A 25,616-nucleotide genomic window follows, 5' to 3' on the forward strand; every position below is an offset into this window, starting at 1 on the left:
GTGATGGTCAGTTTCAATTACTGCACAATGGAGCACTTTTCTCAACTAAGAGTATTGATTTAGAAATGTAATATAAAACTGAGTACAACAGTCTTTTTAAATTTTCTAAACATAGAGCTAAATCAGTTCAAATACAAAACCTGTGATGTCTGTGAAGTTGTATTTGCGTGTTTTCTGATAAGAAATCGTCCAGACATTGAAAACGTTGCTTTCGAAAGTACTCTGAAATTTTTGGAGTGTTCGTTATCAAATCACCTGGTGCAGACATTTGCTTTAGGAATGAATTATGCGGTACGATCAACTTAGTTAATAAAATGCACCATTAGCTGCATTAAACTTCTTAACTGTATTTCATAAAACCTTCAACATATGTCAAAAGTTTTCCATCGTTGGTCATACTTGTGACATATGTTGCATGTAATATTTAGTGATGGCTAAGCAACTTTAAACATCAATGTAGTCGCCATTATTCTCGAGCATCTTCTCTAGTAGCGTCCGGAAGGCCGCGCAAGTGTTCTTGACAAATTCTTAGATATTAGGGAACACTCTTTTTTAACAGATGCCTTTAGGCTGGCTACATTTCTGTGAGGCTTAGCAGATTCAAACTGTGCACTGGCACTAAACTAAAAGACATAACCTGGATAAACAAGACCGGCATGAAAATACTGTGAGTCACTTTTTAAACCAGACTAAACCAAAGCACAAACTTTAATTGGTTAACGGCCCTTATCAAAATTGACAAAACGCTGAACTTTTTCAGACTCCGTCTGGTATCGGTGAAAGGAAAAGCTTTGCTTTATAACACTTTGGGCCTGTCGAAGATATGGTATTTTGCAAACACACTCCCCGTGCCCAAATGCGTAGTGGAACGTCTACACACCACCATAGCCACCGAGAGAAATTTCGGACCCTGGGGAAGTTTTCTTAAGGAGCCCTCATTATGATCAATTACATACCTAAGACCAATAGATGCATGCTCTGGTCATTGAAAATTAAAAATGAAAGTTAATTAAATCTTTTAAAAGTCAAAACTATTTAAATCTTTTACAAGTTGTTTTAAAAAATTATTTGTACACACACGGGGCCCCGGGAATTTCCCCCGTCCATCCTCCCCTCTCAACGACCATGCATACCATCATCTTCGACAACCTTTGGCAAAAACAAAACTTCAACCCCATCAAAAGAAGCACTCTTTTCCTCCCTACCAGAAGCGGAGGTCTTGGGATACTCTCATCGAAAGAACAGTGTCTCCCACTTCACCTCAAAACTCTTTTCCACGCACGACTGCCATTACCTCTACAAATATAGGCTGGCAAGCTCCCTGACAAAATTCACCCACAAGTACTAGACTGGAACTTTTTGAGAAAAAACGTCTTTCCGAGACACTGGGACAACAACACGCTACAATATTACCTAAACGCAATACAGTACTTGACCGAACATCAGTTCCTCTTTGACACGACTCACAAAACGTGTAAATCTTTACACATAGAAATGACAAAAAACAAAACTGAATTGGACTCTAATCTGGAAACAGAACTTCACATCTTACGCATACGGACCGACGCAAAACATGTTGTACCGGTTTCTACACAATAGTTTACCGACAGTTTACGAGAACTCACGGCAACTAACGGTTAAAAACGAAAACTGCAAAACCATCGAAATGTGGATCGCGCCATCGAAGACGCGATCTACATTTTTGCTCATTGTGCGCCCTCGATTGAAATATGGGAATATTTTAAGCATGTTTACAAATCCTTCGTGCCGAGTAGAATAATAAAACCGGCAAACTCTATTTTTCTACTCGACATTGTGCATTTGTTAGAACGGCACCCAGTGTCACGGTTGTTGTTGACGCTTACTCAGGTTATAATGGGTGAGGTATGGAGCAGTCGTTGCCACTCGATGTTTAGAAATGGAAAAGTCGTTCCGCAAAAGGTTATCGAAAACATCACCAAAAAACTAACAGAAATCATAAGGATAAAATACAATCATCAAGCAGAAAGAGGCTTAATATGTTCAGTAAGCTCTTCTTCCATAATAACATTCTCTGCCAATTGGAACGCAGAAAACTAAAGATACACATTTAATCTCTCCTTCATGAATAATAACATACTCTGCCAATTGGAACACGGAAAACTAAAGATAAACATTTAATCTCTCCTTCATGAACATGTGTCAACTCCATTTACTATTGTTAATTATTTAACTGTTATGTAATAAAATTTTGATTTAATTAATCACATCAGAAAACTTCCTCATCCTTTTTCTCTTCTCTCAGTCTTTAATCTTGCCTAGTCAACTTACCCTCATCTTTTATATTATACACTGCTTTGTTTACGATTCTCCCTATTTATTCATTCTTCCTGTCATTTCAATAAAATTTTCACTTAAACTTTATTTTTTTTCATTTTTTTTTTTTTTTTTTTTTCATTTTTTTGACACTTTCTTTTTCTTTTCTTTTCTTTCCTTCTTCAAGTATTTCTTTTTTTGTAAATTGTTTATTAATATCTTAAAAAATTTCCGACCACTCTTCTTTAAAAAATTTATCACCTTTAGTTTCTTTTATTTTCTGCCAGCTAACTCAAATATCCTCACTTTAGCATTACAACGAAAAATTTATTATATTTTTATAACAACATTACAAATATTACATATAATTTTTCTCTCAACGATATATAATTACGACTTTAAATGTAAATACATTTGTAATGTAAATAATTCAGAATATATATTTAAAAAAAAAATGGCTGAAACACTAGTTCCTATTTTACCTACTGTAAATAAAGCTGAATTATTGAGCATCTATGATATATTGCCATGTAAGAATCTTACTGATAAATATGATTGAGTAAAAGATTACATCTCTTTGAAGCATTTTTTTTTCAGAAGTACTATTTAAACATTTAGTTTTGCATGAGTGACATGACTTAAGCAATTACTTCCAGTATCTTGTATCACTCTGCATGAGTGGCCCACCATTTCAATGAAATTGGATAACTTTGTTTAATGAAGTCTTCTTTTTCATAATTGCTTGGGTAATGCAAAAGGTTTTCCAGATACCTTGGTTTTCATATGACTAGTAGATTAAAATCACCCTATGGAGAGCTGTTATATTCTAATGTACTTGGAACACTCTGATATTGTAACTGGTATATTCTATGGGAATGATATTACTGCCATTATTTTACATATTTTATACACTTAATAGTCTACTTGTGTAATTCTGTATTATAGCATGTATTTGAGCTGAATGGTACAACAGTACATAAAAACATACATCTTAGTAAGGGTAAATTCAGTTTGTTAAACTCTCTTTGTATATGAGAAAACAGTTTTTCATATTTTTCAGAAATTCCTCTTTAAGATTGATTGCCACATCATCTTGTTCATAGTTAATGAATTCTGTGGTTGAAAATATGTACACCCAGCAAGCACACAACGTTGAAATAACGTTGATCGACGTTGATTAATGTTATTTCAACGTTGTTTCAACGTTGTGTGCTTACTGGGCAGTCAGAACATTATAATTCCAATGGAATAAATTTCATCTGAAGTGACTTTGGTTTCTTTAGCACAGATTCCAAGTAATTCTCTGTGTACTTCAGTCGATTTCCATTGACGTAGTCAAATTTAATTCTCTCCAGCTAAAGCCAGTTTTGTATCAAAGTTTCATGTCTTATATCAACGTTTCATGTTTTGTATCAACGTGTCATGTTATCTGAATTACCTCTGTTAAACTCTGATAAATATTCTTAAACATTCAACATTTTTTTAAAAATAGCTTAAAAAAGTTTCAATTACAACAATTTTCAACTCAAAACAGAAAAGTAAAAAGTGAATAAAAAATGAGCAAAGCAAATCAACTAAACTCTTGACTACAGCTCATTGCTGCCTCTTTGATTTCTTAATAAATAAAGCTCGTTATTTTTGAAAATAAACTTAAAAGTTTATTAAAATTGCAAAAAAATGTAATTCAGATATCAAAGACTTTTTTTTCATCTTTCTTTTTTATCATTTACACTTTCCTTTGTGTACAATGTAATTAATATATTCGTCCTTCTTTGCAAAATTCCACCTTCTACTTGCAATTATTAGGGCTGACAATAAATAGTTCTTTTGGAAAATATTTGTCAGAGTCATTAAAGAGTTTCTGCCTGTAGCTTTTATATTTATGAAGTTATAAAGGTAACAGGAAGCCAAAACTGCCGGATAATTATTCCCTATGCTTTTTAAAATGGTCATTGATAAGCTTTGTGTAAACGGCTGTTTTACTATTCCAACTATTAAAATAATTCATGCGTATATAATTTCATCTGTATCACGCTTAAATTCATAACTTTATTCTGCAATAGTTTAAATAATGGTGTGAAACTGCTTATAAATCCAATACATCAATAACTCTCCTTAGTCCATTATGTAAAGATGCTTTCAACAAATGGCACATCAAATGGTTCAGCAATTGTTTAATAGCCTTAATTTATTCTTTTCCATTTATCTTTTTCCATTTTATTTTTTTGGCAAGAAAAAAATCAAATTATTTTTACAAACCATAAGAGTATACTTAAAGTTTAAGAATTTTTAAAAGTTGCAGTTTGATAACATGTCGGGATGCAACACAAACTCTCTCACCTTGATATTTTTACATATTTCACTCTGTATATCAGCTGTTTTTTTTTTTAGAAAATTGGATAGAATATTTTCACAAAAAAATATCTACAAAAAAGGAACGAATTTAATACCTCAAAAAATTCTTTGCTGATAAAACAAATGTCATCAGAATTGATATCCTGAATAAAGAAGATAATTAGTGATATCACATTCAAGGATCATATGAAGTTACTGAATAAAACATTTTCAAGACCTTGTCATCTTTTTACAGTTCAACTAACAATGCTGATTGACTTTATTGATACGCTGCACTTTTTTGTATCAACTGAGAAATGAACTGGTAGTGGTGAAAGGCATTTAAAATGAATAATGAAATTTAAATCTTATAATTATATTTAAATTAACAGTAGAAAAAGTGTGGCTGGTGTATGCATTTATACTTTTGCATGTGTTGCTTTTTAATTAGTTTTTTTGTGTAAAAAATAAAATTGTATTTAAGTGTTTTATATTATATATATTTTTATACTTTTTTATTCATATTTATCAGTTATTTTAATCTTTTTCATATACTTTTAACTTTCCTTTATTTTTATCTTTATCTCTTTATCTTTAAATTATAATTTACATTTTTTATACTGTATTTAATATTTATGGTTTCTATTATAAAGATGGCTGTAGTGCAAAGCCAATGGTACAAGGAACAAATGATTTGTAACAAAATTGAAAACTTTTATAAAAAAAAGGCTTTCGTACCAAATGTTCAAACTGCAAAAGAAGATCTTAAAGAAAAAATGCAACAACTCAAAATTTATTTGGAACAAAATTACAATTTATGTGATACAATCTTCCACACAGGTATTTTTCTTGTTTTTATCTTTTTTTTTTTTTTTCTTTCTATAAAACTTTTTTTTCAGAAAAATCTTTTTTTTAAATAAACTTATGTCGTTTTACATCTAAGGCAAAAACAGAAAAAAAAAAAAAAAAAGGGCCGTAATTAACTTGAATGGAGCGCAAACATTTTATAAGTATTATGTGTAGAGTTTAAGAGTTTATGCTTAGGTTGTTGGGTGCTCTTAGTGTGTGGGGGATTGGGTGAGTGTATATGTCTTTTGCAAATCCATGGTATGTAGTTCATGTGATGGTAGATTTGTTCACTTTTAGGATTTTAGATCTACGTTAAGCTTTGACAATAAAATCTTAACGTAAATAATAAAAACATACTAGCTTTCTAAATATACTAACTTTCTAAATCAAAAACTTCTAAATTTAAAACTGTTTAATCAAAGTATATAAACTAAATTTTATGAAACATATTCTTAAAGAGAACTTACAGAACATATTCGTAAAAGATTTTACAGAACATATTCTTAAAAGATTTGAAAATCGAACAACAAAAGGAACTTTTAATTCTAGAGATTTTAATTAAAAAAAAAAAGTAGAATACTCCCAAATATTTGATTCAAATAAATTCCATTGATATTTTACAAATATAGATAGCAATAGGCAATGTCATTCAGAAAATATTCTTTCTTAGCACCTTTGGTGTTCATGGCTAAAGTGTCAACGTAAATTAGAACTAAAATTATCTTGAATTAAAAATTTTTTCTTTCTCTTTGAAATTATCCTTTCTTTAAAATCTTTTTTAAAAATCTTAAGAAAACCTTAAAAACTTCTAAAATCTGCAAGATTTTTCTCAACCCTTCATTTTCTGCATCTGAAGATGTTTCTTGAATCAGGCGTTGTTTTTGCAAAGACATTTGATTTAATCTTCAATTTTGTCAAGTGTTTTTTCAACCTCTTAGTTATGGTTTTCTGAAACAGGTTTTGCCTTTTGATTAATCTTTTGATTAATATTTGTCTTTGGTCTCAACTTTTCAGTAAAATTATAAAATAGTTACATGAATTCTTGGTTGTTATTGCAAACAAAAATTTTTATTTTCATTGTGGCATTTTTTTTTTTTTTTTCATGCAATAGTTTTAAGTGCCCACCTTGAGTTTCCGCTGTCTAACACTTTTTTGTTGTTTGAATAAATAATATGTTTGAGTTGAGTAAAAATTAAAACTTATGCTTATAATTTCTTTCATTCTCTCTCCTCACCTAATGTAAAGTTTTAAAAACAACTTATTTAGCGCGAAAAGCTCATTAAAACCATTTTTTTAGAATGCTTTTCTTAGAAGTCTTTAACTTGTGCAGACTAAAAAATATTTTCAAATTGGATTTTTTCAAAATAGTTCATTTGTAACTTTTAATGTAACTTCCAACTCCAGAGGTGATTATAAAAGAAATTTTAGCATTGTTGATGCTTTATATCTTTAGAAATATCGATTTGTCATAATTCACAATGATAAATTTGTAAACTAGTAAAAAATTCATAATTTCAAATGATTTATTAAGTTATTCTATTGCTGACCCTGACAGTGTTACTGATTGTTTATTTCATTAAGTTGATATTTTAAAAATCCTAATATTGATAACTGTATATTTTGCAAAGAGTAATACAGTTGGTACATACAGTTGGTACATACAAAGAGTAATACAGTTGGTTATACAGTTGGTAGATTTTGAACAGTAACCAAAGTGGGTAGTAAGAAATCAACTATGGCAGTTAGTAAAAATGTTGCTCCAACAGATTATTTACAAAATGACTCAATAACTGAAACCTGGAGTATCAAATTAGAAAAAATTATGGTGTGAGTAAAGTAGTTGCACATGTCTACTCATGGTTGGTTTAGTGAAGCGAATTTCAAAAAAACTTTTGGTTAAAAATAATTAGAACTCAAAGGAATGAATACAATTTTATGTATCTTTGGCATGGATTCTATCCATGCCAAAGATATGTAAAATTGTACCAATATCTTTCAGGTTTTCAATGCATGAGTGATTTAGTGTTATGTAAGGTTTTTTCCTGATCTTTCTACTTTTAACAAAAGGTGTTGGTCTTCTTTTAGGTCTACTTGTGATGAACAACAATATTTAAATCAAAAGAGCTTTGAATATAATAGGTCATACATGAGACTGTGAAGTAGGTTTAAAACACTGAAGCGGCTTAATTATGAATCTGTGTGTTTAGGTTATAAAACAGTTATGATCTTAACTATGAATCTTATTAAACAAGACTATAAAGTTTTACTGTCAATAAATTTCAATAGAAAAAGTTTTCAAGTTTTACTTTTTCATGTTTTACTTGTTAATGAAAAAATTCATGGGTCATTAATATAAATACCAATGAATACTGAATAGCAACATCTATACAATTTGACAGTTCTCAGGGGTGATTTGTGAAAACGTCCTATTGAAACCTCTAGGTTGATTACTCTTTATTTATAGAAATATAAAAGAAAAAAAATTTCTTCTGCAAAATTTAAAGGGAAAAACTTATATCCAAAATTTATTTCACCAGTTCATTATATACATATATATATATATATTCTCCTTTTCTCTGTTTTGCAAGTCCCTATTAACAAAGAAAGTTTAAGACACGCGTCGGTTTATTACCTCAATACATACGTCAATTGACAGGTGTAGCAGTTGTAAATTTGTGTGGCGTACTTATGCCCAGGCATTTATTAAAATCTGCGCTCATCTTTCTCACAACACCGTTTGTATAAGTTCATTAAACAGCTTGACTGCTTTAGCATATGTAAGCATTTAAACAGCTCTCAATTTCTTTACACTGAAACCAAATTCACCAATATAAATCTTTATGAAAACTGTCATTATATATATACCAGTTCCACAAACCAGTTTATTATATATATATATATATATATATATATATATATATATATATATATATATATATATATATATATATATATATATATGTAATAGTTGTTTTTGTGAAAGTACTTCTTTCTTTTTTAGGAAGTGCATTTGAATCTCTAAATATCGCTGAAGACGATACTGAATTTGATGTGATGCTTGTTCGACGCACAAGTTTCCTTAAATTAAATCAGGATATGGGCAACGGATTTTATAAAATCAAATGCAGCAGTAATATGATTGAGTATCCAGTTGATGAAAGTGGTTTACTAAATGCTTATGATTACAGGCAAAACTTTAAAGGACTTGTTCAAAAATGGGTGAACATCATGACAAAAAACCAAAAAATTAAACTAATTCGCATAGTTGAGCATGGCGTTGCAACACAGATTGATGTGTATAGTAGTAAAGGCCTTTTATGGTATCATGTTGACTTGGTTCCATGCTTTGAAGTTGGTAATAATCGTGAGTATTCTTTAATTTTATTTATGAATCAAAATATTTGAATGATGGCTGTATGTACTGTAATTAGCGTAAATAATTGCATATATATAAACTATTGTGTCGCGTCAGAAGGAGCGTTGCGCTTGCGTCATATATTCATTGTATAATTCATTGTACGTAATTCATTGTACACAATGAATTTGAAAAAACCTATATAAGTTATAAAAGCTGAAAAAGAGCAGTGAAAATATATAACTGAAACAGAAATATTGATTTTTAACATGTACAAAAAATACTTTTTATTTTTATTTGATAGGGGAGGTCATAATCTGCCCTTTTTCTTTAACACAGGCTATTTCAATTTGAAAAAGTGATCAGATAGTTGCCTATTATAGCTATAAGTGATCAGATAATTCCCATCTATTTCACTGTATTACTAAGTAAATCATGCGATTTTTAGTTTATTTAATTATTCTTTATTTAGTTATAATTCTTTAAAAAAGTTTATTATTTAGAAAGTCAGCAAAATAAAATATGGTGCGTACCAAAAGATGAAGGAGATCAGAGCTATCATTGGAGGTTGTCGTATTCTAATGATGAATTACAAGAAGCAAATCGTCTCAAGCCAAATGCAAAAAAATGCATTCGAATCATCAAGGCATTATTTAAGTTGGAAACAGATGGGTTGTTTACAAAGTTTACCTCCTACCACATAAAAACCGTCGCATTTCATTTGAAAAAAAGTGGATCATGGCCAGACGATAACAATCTTGGTGAAACTGTTTACAGTTTCTTGAAGTTTGTAATGGAAAGCTTAAAGCAACGCACTCTGAAGCATTTCTTTAATCCCAGTATTAATGTCTTGAATCAAAAAGAAATTAAATATGATCAGTTGGTGAACACAATTCAAAATTGGTTGAGGTCTGAAACCAGTTTCTCGAGCCTATTTTCATGTTGATAAGCTAGTCATTTAGTCTTGAGTACTTAATTCAAAATATGATCTAAATAAAATTGAATTGTAGAAAGGAACTTTTGTGAATCGATTTACGCGAGTTTTTCCATCTCTCATTCTTCATTAGAGCTTTTATGAAAAAAGTTACGAAATGATTAACACTTATCTTCCGTCTGCAACAAGATTGACTAGTTTTGACTTTTTAAACATTTAAACGGCTGCATGCAATCTTATGCTGCATGCAATAAGTATACAAATTGACAGATCTTGTTTGTGACAATGGTCTCGGAGATAAATCCACCAATGGTTATTCTCATAAATACAATATCATTTTTTCATTTACTTTCTTTACTATAATTAGATAACGAAAACTTCATTTTAATATATAAAAATTGAGTATAAAATGGATATAAGAATAAGACGGGAAAAACATGTTTCATGGGTGGGGGTGTGTGTAATTTTTAAAGGCATTTTTTATTATTCTATTATATAAAATGGTATTTCATGTTTTTTATTCTTACAAAATAATCACTTTAATGTCAGATTTATTTTTATTGTGCTGGATTAAGTTTTTGTATTCCACACCTTACAAAATGTTTTCTCGAAATTGAACAACACCTCCGTGTTTTCCTTGGTGGTTTTTACTTTTTCATTTAAGAAAGTAAAAAACAACTTGAACGATGATTTTGATATTGATTAACGAACGCACAATGGGAAATTGCGCGGACAAAAATCGGAAAAGTGATGTCCACTACATTTGAATTTAAATTTTCATTTGTTTAAGAACACTTTAAAACAGAAAAATCCAAAATACAATGTTTCTTAGACATACTGTTATAAAGATGAAGCGTCAAATAGTTATCACGGAAACCAATAGTGCCAACCTAGCTGACCCGAGAACGCCACCTATATGGGGTGATAGCTGACACATTCAGGTATCCTGTGATGAAAATTTTGAAATCAATTAATTACATCCGCGGAAGAAAATTCAGTTTTGATGCAAAAATTTTGTGTTTTTTGCCCCTTTTGAGAACTGCGGAAAATCTGCTATAAAATCAGAATCACTCAAGAAAAATCAATGAAAATTTTTCCACTTATAGACCATTGCCTTAACTATGTTCATGTAAAAGTTCAGCCAGTTTCATGCTCTAGTTTAAGATTTATAGTCATTTAAAGTTCAAATTTTACCATTTTTTGGTACTTTCGCCACTTATCTTTTCATTTTAGAACACTTAAAATGTGACAATACTAATGGTTTTGTAATATTTGAACTCCTCAGGGTAAGGGCAACAACTTTTGTAAAAATGGTTTTTTTGATTGTCATTATCATTTTCAAACTATGAGGCAAAACGTTTTTCCTGCAAACCAAAGTCTATATATATAGGCCTTATAAGAGGCTCTGATATAAAAAGACCAATTTTAAATTTCAAGACAAGAAATGTAGTCAGAAACTTTAAAAATAAGCATTCTGTAAATAATTAGCTGAAGTTAGTGTAGATTTAATGATATTTTACTCCCCACCACCTTTTTCTCTTATTTTCATTTCAAAATAATGGAGAAGCTTTTTCTATTTAATGCTTGATGACATAACCTAACTGCAGACAAAATAAATAAGCTACAGAATATTCATGAGTTCTTTATTTACAAATAAAAACTGTTCAGAGACAAAAATAATGTCTGAAAAACCTTTTGAAACAATTTTCTCTCAAACTGTTTTCAGAGATGTTATCACATAACATAAATATGAATTTTGATTTCTTCCTCAAAGTTCATTTTTTTCAAAAATATTTTAGATAATTTCTGTCACATAACTACTATATTGTAGTTTCTAGCATGACATATATGAAGGACTTTAATGGCAACAGGTTTCATAAAAGGAAAGCAATTTACCTCTGAAAATTTCGTATAAATAGTGTTTGTTCACAACAGTGAAAAAAAATTTAACTCTGAAAACTTCTCATAAATAGTTTTTGTGAACAACTCTTTAAAGATGCTTACTATTCAGATCAATCAAGCAGTTCAACAATTTTTCCTTGTACTCCGGATGATTTTTGTCTCTCTTATATCTGGACCAATGCTGGTGAAAATCTTGATGCGCTGTTTCAACTGATTGCTCACTATAGGATCCCAAGGGGGATCCTTTGCGACTTATGAAATCCGTAATGTGGTGGAAGACCGTGTGAACTTTGGGAGTCACACTTGCACCAGGTATCATGAGATAGCTCCTCTTGAAGGCTTCAATTTTTTCATCAAAGTCCGGCTGAAGGATGAAACCAAAGCAAGCTTCCACAACCAGGTTGAAACATTTGAATGTTTCAATAATACTGAAAGTTTGATGAACTGAATTTGTCTCAACCAGTTGGTGCAGAACGTCCACATTTTTCAGAAGCTTTCTGCATTCATTGCCCTCAAACTGACCCCCATGATAAGGACTTGGTTGAATGTGAAGTGCAGCAGGCCACTTATCGGCGTCAGACCATGCAGTTTTGAGCATCTTGAACAAATAATTCACAATGCCTAAGAGGAGATGCAACTCCATTGGCGGGATGATTTCTATAATGAGAGAGGTGTCAGGTCCACTGATTATCGGTTTTCTGATGACATTGCCGAATGATTTTGCATTGGCAACAACCCCACCTGATTGCTCAAAAGACTGCAGGTTTAATTTGATTGAACCGAGTGTTCGCAAGTTTCCGGTGTGGACAAGACTTTTTGAATCAATGTCACAAAATGCGCATGGGTGCATGCTTGAATGGGTTTGCAGACCACAAACAATATTTGCAACTTTCATGTCACAAGCCAAAAGGAGCTGAAGTCCACCTGCATTGATCATAGACCAGACTTTTTCAATATTGTCATGGGTTTCTGGAAGATCCTCTGATACTGCAACAAGAATCTGTCTCTTGACCCCAGTGTCTTTGCCAGTCCTTTCAGTGAGAAGTTTTTTTTGTGCCAACAGGCTTGCTTCATTCCTTGCCGGAGTTTCAACAATGTTGAGACAAAACTTAAGGGATCCTTTCCCGCCGTCGATGCCTAGCTTGACAAAATAACCACCAGAAACCTTGCGGGCCTTAAGTACATGATTAACAAGACTTGGCAAATCTTTACAGTGTGCCACAACCCGAACTGTACCAGAATCTGCCTTTCCATCTTGAATTTTCAAGGCAGTGCAGGTGAAGAAATCTTGCAATTCTCGGCCGGCTTTCTGAAAATTCATGTAAAAGTTTGGCTCCACCATCTTGGCATCAGATGTTTGATTCACATTTCGGACAAGTTTCTTCAATCCGTTGTTTGATAGCCCAGTGTTTAACTGGACATTCACCAAAGCCTGAGTAGTCAACATTGGTGTGCTCAATGTAGGTTTGGCACCACTTGGACCTGAATTCATTAGAGCAATGGGCTTTATTTCTTTTAATATTTTCAGTGTTGAAATTGTGCTCTAACCTCAGAAAAGTGAGAAAAATTCATACTGCAAGTTACCTAGACTCCTTTTAACGAGCTGAGTTTTAAACTAATAAACTATGTAAAAATTTAATGAAGTTAAAATATTTACCCGGTTTGATAGAGAGTGGAGGCCCTCCACCTGCTTTAGCAAGTTTGACTGTTCCTCTTGGGGATGATTCCTTGTTGGCAATAACTTGAGAAGCTATCTGTTCTGCTGCCTTGGAGTCTTTTGCTGCCAAAGACTGCAGATTTTGTCAAAACTGCATCTGAGAACATTGATGTGGCAGTCCCTTTCCAAGTGGACTGAGGCACTCATGACATCTCACACTTGGCTCTTTCTCACCAGCATTTTGTTTTTCAAGAGGGTGTTTATCTTGCAGCTTTGAACGTGCAATCTGACAAAGGAGACAATCACACACTTGACTTCGAGTTTCTGCTCTCAACCGTATTGAGCTGAAGTCAAACAAGGAAGGAAGTATGACTTCTTTTCCCTCCTCTTTCCGGCGCAAAGCAGTTCTGCAAGATTCGCAGAGTCCTTGCGGTACCCGGGAATCACAAACATCAAAATTGGTGCTGTACAACTCGCAAATACGTTGTGCCTGGAAAGCTGTGAGTGGCCTAGAACTTTTTTTGAGGCAGAGCAGGCACACACATTTACGGTTTTCTTCATGACTTTTGGCATGGGTTGGCATTGTCACAATTTCCTTTAACTGTAAAAAAGAAAAGACAAGAGAGTGCACACTAGAGAACTTTTTAATTTTGCCTTTTACTTACAGATTATCAAAAGGTTTAAATTAGATACAAGGCACCATACAAATCATAAAAAGAAATGAAAAACACAATCAAATGCAGCCTTTCATGTCACAGGCAATTTGTATGCATACTTTCTAATTTGTAATCTATTGAAAAAATCTACATTTAAAATTACCTTGATGAACCATGTCTATCTCTTTTTATATTTCAAAAGTAAGCTTTCTCAAATCCAACAAACCAACATTTATTAAATAGAAAAAAGCTTTAACTAAAGAAAACTAAGTAATGGTCTCTTTTAGGTTATTGGAACTTTTTAAAAATACTCAAAAAATGTACCTGACAGATAAAAGTTGAAGTATTGATGAACCCTGATGTTCTGTTGGTGAATCCTAATGAATCTTCATTGATAAATTTTGAAGATCCGCAATTGATGAATTCTAATGACTTACTGATGATGAGTTCTGATCTACATAAAGCAAATAGTTTCTTATTTTATAAGAAGAAAAAGGTTTTTGAACATCATGTACACAAAAATAAATAAGTAAGGGATTTTGATTACACAACATAGGCCATCAAAAAATCCATTTTTACCTTTTGCCTATGATTGTTTGAATGCTTCAAACAAAATCCTTTAAAAATGGTCTTTGAGACTTTAGTAGGGAGAAATGTTTAATGCAATACTGCTTAATTCTAATTACTCCCTGATTTGAATTAAAGGAGTCTCTTTTCTACAAAGGGAAAATTTTGTTTTTGGAAGCCTTTCAAATATAAGTATATTAAGTAGGAAAAAAAATACTTTCTGTGAATTAAAGAATGTTATGAATGCTTTTCTTCTTTTCAAAAGAAAATTCTTCTTTGGAGCACTTATTACACATAAAAAAACGTTTGCACTATGCAAGAAAAGGTTTTAAAATGATATTTCAATACAAATACATGCTAATCCCTAACTATTTAAGGTGGTAGCAATAATCCGTTTTTGTACTATATTTTAAAAACACGTTCAAAGCAAAAATATATACAAAAATTTAATTTTTTAGATAATTGTTTAAGTTATACTCCTCTTTAAAAGTTTCTGACTACATTTCTTGTCTTGAAATTTAAAATTGGTCTTTTTATATCAGAGCCTCTTATAAGGCCTATATATATAGACTTTGGTTTGCAGGAAAAACGTTTTGCCTCATAGTTTGAAAATGATAATGACAATCAAAAAAACCATTTTTACAAAAGTTGTTGCCCTTACCCTGAGGAGTTCAAATATTACAAAACCATTAGTATTGTCACATTTTAAGTGTTCTAAAATGAAAAGATAAGTGGCGAAAGTACCAAAAAATGGTAAAATTTGAACTTTAAATGACTATAAATCTTAAACTAGAGCATGAAACTGGCTGAACTTTTACATGAACATAGTTAAGGCAATGGTCTATAAGTGGAAAAATTTTCATTGATTTTTCTTGAGTGATTCTGATTTTATAGCAGATTTTCCGCAGTTCTCAAAAGGGGCAAAAAACACAAAATTTTTGCATCAAAACTGAATTTTCTTCCGCGGATGTAATTAATTGATTCCAAAATTTTCATCACAGGATACCTGAATGTGTCAGCTATCACCCCATATAGGTGGCGTTCTCGGGTCAGCTAGGTTGGCACTATTGGTTTCCGTGATAACTGTGAAATGTAAAGTGTTAAAAATTAGTTTATATTTTATATTAAAAAGGGCTGTCCATGCCCAGCTAGCACACATACGTTGGGCCGACGTTGGGCCAACGTCGGAAGCGTTGCCCAGCTAGCACACATACGTTGGGCCGACGTTGGGCCAACGTCGGAAGCGTTGGCCAATTTTATTAACTTCGCGCTGACGTTGGACCAACGTCGGGCCAACGTCGAAATACGACCATTTTTAAATGCGTACAGTGTGATACCGGGTTTAGCGTTAAAAAAGTTTTCGTCCATTTTTAAAAGCTGTGTGGCGCAACTTTTTATTAGAGTATTTTATTGCTTTGAATTTCATGATTTTATAATAATTTCGTAGTAATTGAGTATTGAGTAATTTCGAATTTAATAACAAATCATTAAAAAAATAAATACAAACATGCTAATTTTTATACCTATTAAAATGCAGTTTTTAATTTTTCTTTAAAACAAGAGTTTGTTTAATTAAATTATAATGTTTATAATGTCATTATGTATAATTATAATGTTTATAATGTTTATAAAGTCATTATATATAAATTATAATGCTTATAATGTTTTTAGTTTTTAATGACATTATAAACTAAAGTTAAATAAACTCTTGTTTTACTCTTGTATGTACTACATACATTTATAATTTATGTATTGTACATACACATAAATTAATCGTATATACGATTAATTTGCATGATATCATGCATTAATTTTAAAAGTCATGTAGTTTGTATCAATAACATTATGTCATAATGTTATTGATACAAACTGTAGGATTTTTAAAACTGATGTATGATACAATCAACTACAATGTAGTTAATTGTATCATCCCTCAGTTTTATCTAGTTAATTTATCTAGTTGAATAATATCTAATTAATAATGTATGTACCACATACAGTACTAATGCATGTAGTACACACATTATAAATAATAGTGTATGTAGTACATAAACATAATGTATGTAGTACACTGTCTATACTATATAGACAACTACTGCATGTCAAACACTGTATGATACAGTCTGTATCATAAAATATGATACAGTCAGTATCATATAGTATGTTACATACAATTAAAGAGTTATTAATTACTAAAGACTTAAGTAGTTAATAACTATACAGTCTATACAGTCTAAATAGTTATTAACCACTTAAGTCTTTAGTAGTTCATTATTTGGTAATACTTAATAAGTGTTACCAATTTAGTGTTGCATTTTGTTATATGCATTTGTGGTATTCTACAAAATGAATGCAATGCCAACAAATGTACTGATTAGTATTTTTTAAATCACATTTTTTTGCCATGTTTATGCAGGTAGATTGAAAAAATTATTTTATTATGTTTTATATGCATTTTATTTGTATAAACTAAATATTTTTTGCATGTGTTTGTCATTAACTACTTTTTTACTTCAAATATAGATTTTTACTTTGATATAGATTATTTATTGAATATAAAAATATGTAAATTATGTTACTGTTATCTACAAACACAAATATATATAACCTATTACCTATAATTTTAACAGTAGTTATGTCTAAAGCTCATCAAATGAAAGATGCAAGTTCAAATGTTTATATAAAGTTGTATAATGAGGAGCATTCAAACGTTAAAGTTGCTCTCAAGCGAAATCAATATGCAAGATTTGTAAGAATGCTAAGCTGTTAGAATGAACATTATTATGTTTGAATATGTGTATAATTTGTACAAATATTTTAATATAATTATAATTATTGTTACAACAAATTTTGATTTTTCTCTGTGTTACAAAGTTAAAGATGCTTCTTTGATCAGCATTAATGTTAAGTATTTATTTATTAGTAAATCCACGTGTTTAACAAAGATAACATATTTTTAGTAGATGGTTTTGTTTTACAAAGATGTTAGTAAATGCATGTGTTTTACGAAGATAAGATATTGGTAGTAAATATACGTGTACCTCATTCCTGTATTATAATTCTTATCTGCATTATAATTGTATGTTGTTAAAATGTCCTAAAGTTATAATATATTATATAACTTCTTGTTTCTGTATAGTTTTTGTATTTTATGTTTTTATTATTTATTGTTTCATTATTATTTTTTGACATTTATAATTATTTACTGAATGAAGCTTTTGTTTAAATTGTTCTTTTTTTCAGTTATGTTTAAAGGGGCGTTTATTTTTTAATTCATTTGGCAGCTGTTAAAGAGGGAGAAGGTAACAATTATTTGGTAGTGTATTAATTAAATATATTTGTGGCATTTTAATGGTAATTGGAATTCTTTTAGTAATTTTATAGTAGAGTTTTGAAGCTTGTTGTCTCTAATTATTGCAGTGAAATACTGAATCTATTATTCGAAAATTTTCTGTATAGACCATGACTTGAAAAAATGAATGCAATATCAACAAATGAACCTTATGTTTTTTCACCATTTTTGTCCAGGTAATACATAAAAAAAATTATTATATTTTTATTTATGTGCATTTTACACTCACACAAATATATATAACATAATACTTATAATTTTAACAGTAGTTATGGCAATGCCTAAAGCTCATCAAATGAAAGATACAAAATCAAAGATTATCAAATTAAAGATTATCAAAGACTATCAAATTGTATAACGAGGAGCATTCGAATGTTGTAGTTGCTCTCAAGCGAAGTAAAAATGCAAGATTCGTTAGGATGCCAAGCAGTTAGAAAGAACATTATTATGTTTAGATATGTGTATAATTTATACGATTATTTTAACTTAATTATAATGATTATTATAACAAATCTTGATTTTCTCTGTGTAATTATTAAATTAAAGTTGGTTCATTAATCAGCATCAATGTTTACTTTTGTTTCTTAGCGCCAAATTTTATTTTAACTTATTTGGACATTTTAACAAACATTAGAAGAAATAGTTGCGCTTTATTTAAATTAATAGTTGCACTTTATTTAAAGAAATAGCTGCGTTTTCTCTAAAGAAATAGTTCCACCTTAGTTAAAGAAATAGTTTACTAATTAAAGAATTAGTTTTAACTTGTTTGCAAAAACTATTGATTCAAAAGGTGTGCACATCTTTTGAATCAAAAGCAATGATTTTGCAAACAAATTAAAACTATTAATAGTAATATTTAACGTAATATTTTAGTAATTATTATTATTAAAATATTACGTTGGGCCAACGTCAGAATGCGACGCTCGCCCAACGTCGAAATCCGACGTTGGGCCAACGTTGGCCCAACGGTTGGTTTCGACGTCGCGCCGACTACCAAATCGACGTTAAGCCAACGTCGGTTACCGACCATCGGCCAACCAATTTTTCGACGTCGGCCCGACGTTGGCCCAACGTATGTGTGCTAGCTGGGTGTCAATGATATATATTAACTAGATATCTAACTCACGCTTCCGCAGTGAAGCAAATTTTTTGCCAGCCTAAAATTTTTGCCAGCCTGAAATGACGCGATTATAATTAAAAGCAAAACAAAAATGAAGTATTGTCAGTTTAAATAAAACGGCTACCGGCATTAAAAGTTTTAAATACTTGCTTCATTTTTTCTTACGGAATTTTTATAAAGTTAGACATCTAGTTAATATATATCATTGGTCCATGTTTACTCAGTTGATGATGTTATGCTTATAAATAACATAGAAATAAATCTAATAATATGTATATTAATTAATATAATAGTATTATTTTAGATTACCGCCTTGCGGCATTAAAAAAGTTGCCATTATTTTGCGCACGCGCAGATTTTACAGTTAATAAACTTTTCTAACGACTAACTTTCTAATTTTTTTAACGCAACACCGGCATGAAAATACTTGGAGTCACTTTTTACACCGGACTAAACCAAAACACAAGCTTTAACTGGTTAACGGCCCAGAACAAAATTGACAAAACGCTGAACTTATTAGACTCCATCTGGTATCGCTAAGAGGAAAAGCTTTGCTTTATAACGCCTTGGGCCTGTCAAAGATATGGTATTTGACAAACACACTCCCAGTGCCCAAATGGGTAGTGGAACGCCTACACATCACCATCTTCGAAAAACTTTAGCAAAAACAAAACTTCAAACAAAACCCCATCAAAAGAACCACTCTTTTCCTTTATTAAATTTTCGGCATACTCTCACCGAAAAAACAAAAAAAAAAAGCTTCGCGCTTCACCTCAAAACTCTTTTGCAACTGAGACAGAGAAACGTGGAACACACGCACGACTGCCGTTACCCCGACTGGAACTTTTAGAAAAAAAACCTACTTTCTGAGACACTGGGACAACAACACGCCATAATATTACCTAAACGCAATACAGTACTTGACCGAACATCAGTTCCTCTTTAACACAACTCAAAAAACGTGTAAATCTTTATACACAGAAATGACAACAAATCAAAAGACAGTCGTGACGTCAGAGCGCTATTGGATCAGATTAACAAAAACAAAACTGCCATAGACTCTAATCTGGAAACGGAAATTCTTATCTTACGCATACGGACCGGTGCAAAACGTGCTATACCGGTTTCTACTCAACAGTTTACCGACAGTTTACGAGGAACTCACGGCAACTTACGGTTAAAAACGAAAACTGCAAAACGTGAGGCGGCATCGAGGACGCGATCCACATTTTTGCGCATTGTCCGCCCTCGATTGAAGTATGGGAACATTTTAAGCACGTCTACAAATCCTCGTGCCGAGTAGAACATTAATCGGAACGGGACCCAGTGTAACTATTACGGTTGACGCTCACTCAGGTTATAATGGGTGAGCCATGGAGCAGTCGTCGCCACTTGATGTTTAGAAATGGAAAAAGTCTTTCCGCACAAGGTTATCAAAAACATCACCAAAAAACTAACAGAAATCATAAGGATATATACAACCATCACGCAGAAAGAGCCTTAATGTGTTCAGTAAGCTCTTCTGCCATAACAATATACTCTGCCAATTAGAACACGGAAAACTAAAGATAAACATTTAATCTTTCATCAACATCTATCAACTCCATTTGGCGGACATGTAATCGGCGCACCCCCCTTAAGTTCGGTAAAACCGACAGTTTACGAGTCTGCTGGTTTGGTGTATTTTACAGAATCAGAATTCGAACGGTATTGGGTTTCGAACGGTACGGAAGAAAAAACTCATAAATAAACAGTTTCATTCTTCAACTAAATTTTATACAGAAAAAACTTTTTATAAACTGTAGTAAAGCAAAATAAACTGAAAATATTTTTATTTTATTTCATTAGAGAGGATACTTGACATGTATATGTTGCAAATAAAGTGTAAAGTTTTGCCAAAGAATCTCAGACTTGAAAGCAAGATACTCCCTGTATTTAGCTTCATCAAGTCGACTCCACTTTAAATCACCTTGTGATCCGCAAAAAAACTTCAATCTTCTCTTTATTCGACTCCAAAAGGCCTCAACATGGTTTGATGTTGCTTGGGTTACAGGATCAACAAAGTTAGTTGTGTGGTTTACCGTCAGATGGTTATAGCCTATGTTTTTCAAATTATTGTAGGCAGCCCATTGATCTGAATGAGTGGTAGAACCAACAGCCAACTATCTTTGAATTAAGGGAATCAATGATGCAGCAGATCGATCCTCTACATGGGCTAAATATCCTTTTTTATTTGTTACATTTATGCTCCAAATACCCAATGTTGTTCAACAACATGCCCTACATTGTTCTTTCTTTTAAACATCAATGACACGTCTATTTCAACAACATGGCCAGGGCCACCTAACTGATTTATATTAGCAACATCAATTAATTTAAAGGAACAGATGTCCCTGAAATACTGGTACCACTGAATTGATGTATTGCTGCAAACACCAACTATATCACTGGCTGTTGTAACAGGGACCTCTGCAATCCATAAGAACATAAGTTGTAGAACATCGCTAATACTAAGTGAAGAAGAACTTTGAAAAAAACCATTTCTTATTGTTTTTGTCCTCTTACATTTGCAACATCTCCAGATATGTTTATCCTAAATGAAAAGTAAACTTGATGAATCTATTTATCTGATAACAAATATTAATACAAAAAGTTAAACAAAAAAATCAAAACTTAGCTTAAAAAAACCTTTAAACAAAGCAAAAGTAAACAATAACAACACTCATTAACTAAAAGTTTAAGACTTTTCGAAAATATTTACTTGACAGAGATTATACTTTTGAACATTCATAGCATGTCCACATTCACAATAGTTCTGAGAATCCATTATTCTGTGGTGCTGTAGAAATCTTATTAAATTTTTTTCATTAATTAGTTTAATAAAATATGTCAGAGGAGACATCTTCAAAGGTTTGAGAAGTTAAGCTTGAGTGAAATATTAGAACGTGATTAAAAAGATCGAAAAGTATTTCCCATGAATCGTTTTTTGCAAATCGTATTTAACTCATAAACTGTCGATTTTACCGAACTTAAGGGGGTTGCGTTGATTACATGTCCGCCCTCCATTTACTATTGGGGCATTCCACGTCAAGTGGAACCACCCATCTGACATCACCGACTCGGATTTTGATGAATATTGGCTCACATGTTGGGCATATGGACAGAAGAAAAACATGTAGGTTCTAAAAATTTAATATTTATTGGTCTTACAAATGGGATATTTTGAGGTCATTTTCTGTAAATAGCCTATTGTAGATATTATTAGATATAAATTTTCAGTGCTAGGAAGTTCTTCCTGGCACTGATAGTTTTCATCTCCCTTGCCACTACAATATCTTGAGATCTGGAACTGCCTTGAGAATCTGACTCTGTATTACAATTTTCAGAATTTTCATCATCGCATAATCCTATTTCGGAAGGTAAACCAGTGATCCTCTTTCAGCAAGTATCACATAATTTTGCTCCAGCTGTATGTTTTGAGGGATACATAGCTACCTGCCGACTAGTAACTTCGCTTAAGGTTTTATATTGTTTTTTCTCATGGTGTTGAAAAGAATCATAAAAATAGTGTTGTCTCTTCTTTAACTCTTTTACTTGCAATTGAAATGCCATTTCTAAACTAAATTTAATTTGAAAGTTGCAAAAACTTGTTCCTAAGTTGTCTTTTGACGACTAATTCATTGAAAATGAATTGATTATTTTAATATAAATATATATAGCTTTAAGCCTCATATAACTTAACACCGACTTAGTATGTATATATAGTACTAATAATTAAATTACAACCTAGAAAATAAAAGGAAAAAAGGAAATAATTAAAAATATATATACACAATAGCCTATTAACAGTAAATGGCCTCAAAATATCCCATTTGTAAGACCAATAAATATTAAGTTTTTAGAACCTACTTATACTTTAATGTTAATCCCAAAGTTGTTTATGGGAATCTCAAAAAGATTTTTTTATGGGACATCCACAATAGAAAAAGTAATGTGTAAAAAAAAATTATGACCTTTGACCTTTGCCATCGACCAGGGTCAAAGGTCAAATGACCAAATGACCAATAACTTTTTTTCTATTGAACTTATCACTTTTTTGTATAGGCACAAAGTTGTTCGTCTGTGCAAGAGCTTCTGTTTGCCACTAAAATCAACTTCCTAAGTATAATAGCAAAAAAGTTATGACATTTTAAATAACCAAGGTCAAGTGAAAAGGTCAAAACTTTGAAAGGTCATATCTCAGGAAATGATTGACCTAAGTCAAAAAAACTTACATGTTTTTCTTCTGTCCATATGCCCAACATGTGAGCCAATTTTCATCAAAATCTGAGTCGGTGATGTCGGATGGGTGGTTCCACTTGACGTGGAATGCCCTTATTGTTAATTATTTAATGATCATGTAAAATTTTGATTTAATTATTAATATCAGAAAACTTTCTCATCCTTTTTCTCTTCTCTCAGTCTTTAATATTGTCTAGTCAACTTATCCTCATCTTTTATATTATACACTGCTTTGTTTACGATTCTCCCTATTTATCCATTCTTCCTGTCATTTCAATAAAATTCTCACTTAAACTTTATTTTTTTTTTTTTCATTTTCTTGACACTTTCTTTTTCTTTCCTTTCCTTTCCTTCTTCAAGTAATATCTAATAATTTTCCAACCATTCTTCTTTAAAAAATTTATCATCTTTAGTTTTTTTTATTTTCTGCCAGCTAACTCAAATTTCATCTATAATATATTGTCATGTAAGAATGTTACTGATTTATATGATTGAGTAAAAGATTACATCTCTTTGAAGAATTTTTTTTTCAGAAGTACTGTTTATCCATTTAGCTTTGCTTGAGTGACATGACTTAAGCAAGTGCTTCCAGTATCTTGTGTCACTCAGCATGAGTGGCCCACCATTTCAATGAAATTGGATAACTTTGTTTAATGAAGTCTTCTTTTTTATAATTGCTTGGGTAATGCACAAGGTTTTCCAGATGCTTGGTTTTCATATGACTAGTAGATTAAAATCACCCTATGGAGAGCTGTTATATTCTAATGTACTTGCAACACTCTGATATTGTAGCTGGTATATTCTATGGGAATGATATTACTGCCATTATTTTACATATTTTATACATTTAATAGTCTACTTGTGTAATTCTGTATTATAGCATGTATTTGAGCTGAATGGTACAACAGTGCACAAAAACATACATCTTTGTAAGGGTAAATTTGGTAAACTCTTTTTGTATAGGAGAAAACAGTTTTTCATATTTTTCAGAAATTCCTCTTTAAGATTGATTACTACATCATCTTGTTCATAGTAAATGAATTCTGTGGTTGAAAATATGCGCAGCCAAAAAATTATAATTCTAATGGAATAAATTTTACTTGAAGTAAATTTGGTTGCTTTAGCATAGATTCCAAGTAATTCTGTGTATACTTCAGTTGATTTCCATTGACGTAGTCAAATTTAAGTCTGTCTCTCCAGCTAAAGCCAGTTTTGTATCAACGCTTCTTGTTTTGTATCAATGTTTCATGTTATCTAAATTATCTCTGTTAAACTCTGATAAATATTCTTGAACATTCAACATTTTTTTACAACATAACTCAAACTAGAAAAGTAAAAAGTGAATAAAAAATGAGCAAAACAATAGACTAAACTCTTGATACAGCTCATTACTGCCTCTTTGATCTCCTAATGAATAAAGCTCGTTATTTTTGAAAATAAACTTAAAACTTTATTAAAACTGCAAAAAAATGCAATCCAGATATCAAAGACTTTTTTTTCATCTTTCTTTTTTATCATTTACACTTCCCTTTGTGTACAAAGCAATTAATATACGTACTTCTTTGCAAAACTCCACCTCCTATTTACAATTGTTAGGGCTGACAATAAATAGTTCTTTTGGAAAATATTTGTCAGAGTCATTAAAGAGTTTCTGCCAGGGGCTTTTATATTTATGAAATTATAAAGTTAACTGGACGCCAAAACAACAGGATAATTATTCTCTATGCTTTTTAAGTTGGTTATTGATAAGCTTTGTGTAAACGACTGTTTTACTATTCCAACTATTAGAATAATTCATGTATAAATACTTTTATCTGTATCACGCTTGAACTCATAACTTTATTCTGCAATAATTATAATAATACTATGAAACTGCTTATAGATCCAATACATCAATACTCTCCTTAGTTCTGTTATGTAAACATGCTTTCAACAAATGGCACATCAATAATTCAGCAATTGTTTAATAGCCTTTATTTGTTCTCTTCCATTTTATTTTTTTTCCATTTTATTTTATTTTTCCATTTTCTTTCTTGCCAAGAAAAAAATCAAATTATTTTTACAAACCATAAGAGTATACTTAAAGTTTAAGAACTTTTTTTTTATATACATGATTTATAATAAAAGTTGCAGTTTGATAACATGTCGGGATGCAACACAAACTCTCCCATCTTAATGTTTTTACATATTTCATTCTGTATATTAACTAATTTTTTTTTTAGAAAATTGGGTAGAATACTTTTAGAATACTTTCACAAAAAAATATCTACAAAAAGGAATGAATTAAATCTCTCAAAAAATTCTTTGCTGATAA

At 31.2% G+C, this 25,616-nt stretch overlaps 2 protein-coding genes, 1 long non-coding RNA gene and 1 pseudogene across 7 annotated transcripts; 2 read left to right on the forward strand and 2 right to left on the reverse strand.

The window, feature by feature from the left end:
- Positions 1–5,070: 5,070 nt before the first annotated feature.
- On the forward strand, positions 5,071–10,388 carry LOC149882373 (cyclic GMP-AMP synthase-like receptor). The gene is made up of 3 exons (XM_090067034.1): positions 5,071–5,469; positions 8,480–8,842; positions 9,337–10,388. Exons 1-3 carry the CDS (start codon positions 5,265–5,267, stop codon positions 9,777–9,779), a joined length of 1,011 nt encoding a protein of 336 aa, XP_089923160.1. The 5' UTR covers positions 5,071–5,264; the 3' UTR covers positions 9,780–10,388.
- A 1,369-nt stretch (positions 10,389–11,757) lies between these two features.
- Positions 11,758–13,546, reverse strand: LOC145202371 (uncharacterized). 2 transcript variants are annotated; one of them, XM_080075289.2, is made up of 2 exons: positions 13,327–13,546; positions 11,758–13,151 (listed from the first exon to the last, which is right to left on the reverse strand). In XM_080075289.2, the coding sequence occupies exon 2, from the start codon at positions 13,114–13,116 to the stop codon at positions 11,758–11,760; it is 1,359 nt and encodes a 452-aa protein (XP_079931415.2). In that variant the 5' UTR covers positions 13,117–13,151; positions 13,327–13,546. The 2 variants fall into 2 exon arrangements, with proteins under 2 accessions (XP_079931415.2, XP_089923849.1); XM_090067723.1 differs by having other exon boundaries at positions 11,758–13,212.
- Positions 13,547–16,323: 2,777 nt separating this feature from the next.
- Positions 16,324–18,376, forward strand: LOC149882374 (uncharacterized). 4 transcript variants are annotated; one of them, XR_016445044.1, is made up of 4 exons: positions 16,324–17,298; positions 17,793–17,851; positions 18,009–18,077; positions 18,168–18,376. It is a non-coding gene; the product is annotated as an uncharacterized LOC149882374 (long non-coding RNA). The 4 variants fall into 4 exon arrangements; XR_016445043.1 differs by having other exon boundaries at positions 16,327–17,298; positions 17,510–17,851; positions 18,171–18,375; XR_016445041.1 differs by having other exon boundaries at positions 16,330–17,298; positions 17,510–17,851; positions 18,168–18,367.
- A 2,489-nt stretch (positions 18,377–20,865) lies between these two features.
- On the reverse strand, positions 20,866–21,923 carry LOC149882375 (uncharacterized; annotated as a pseudogene).
- Between the last annotated feature and the right edge of the window lie 3,693 nt (positions 21,924–25,616).

This window comes from Hydra viridissima, unplaced genomic scaffold (assembly GCF_058129835.1).
Source record: "Hydra viridissima isolate aposymbiotic clone 2 unplaced genomic scaffold, HvirCarnegie_v1 scaffold_11, whole genome shotgun sequence".
Lineage (NCBI taxonomy): Eukaryota > Metazoa > Cnidaria > Hydrozoa > Anthoathecata > Hydridae > Hydra > Hydra viridissima.

What these genes read in the sequence shown, in the direction of transcription:
- LOC149882373 (XM_090067034.1), top strand. Translation starts at nt 5,265, where the DNA reads ATGGTTTCTATTATAAAGATGGCTGTAGTGCAAAGCCAATGGTACAAG. An exon ending in TGATACAATCTTCCACACAG is followed by an intron (nt 5,470 to 8,479) that starts GTATTTTTCTTG and finishes TTTCTTTTTTAG; the next exon opens with GAAGTGCATTTGAATCTCTA. An exon ending in CTTTGAAGTTGGTAATAATC is followed by an intron (nt 8,843 to 9,336) that starts GTGAGTATTCTT and finishes TTTATTATTTAG; the next exon opens with AAAGTCAGCAAAATAAAATA.
- LOC145202371 (XM_090067723.1), bottom strand. Translation starts at nt 13,161, where the DNA reads ATGAATTCAGGTCCAAGTGGTGCCAAACCTACATTGAGCACACCAATG.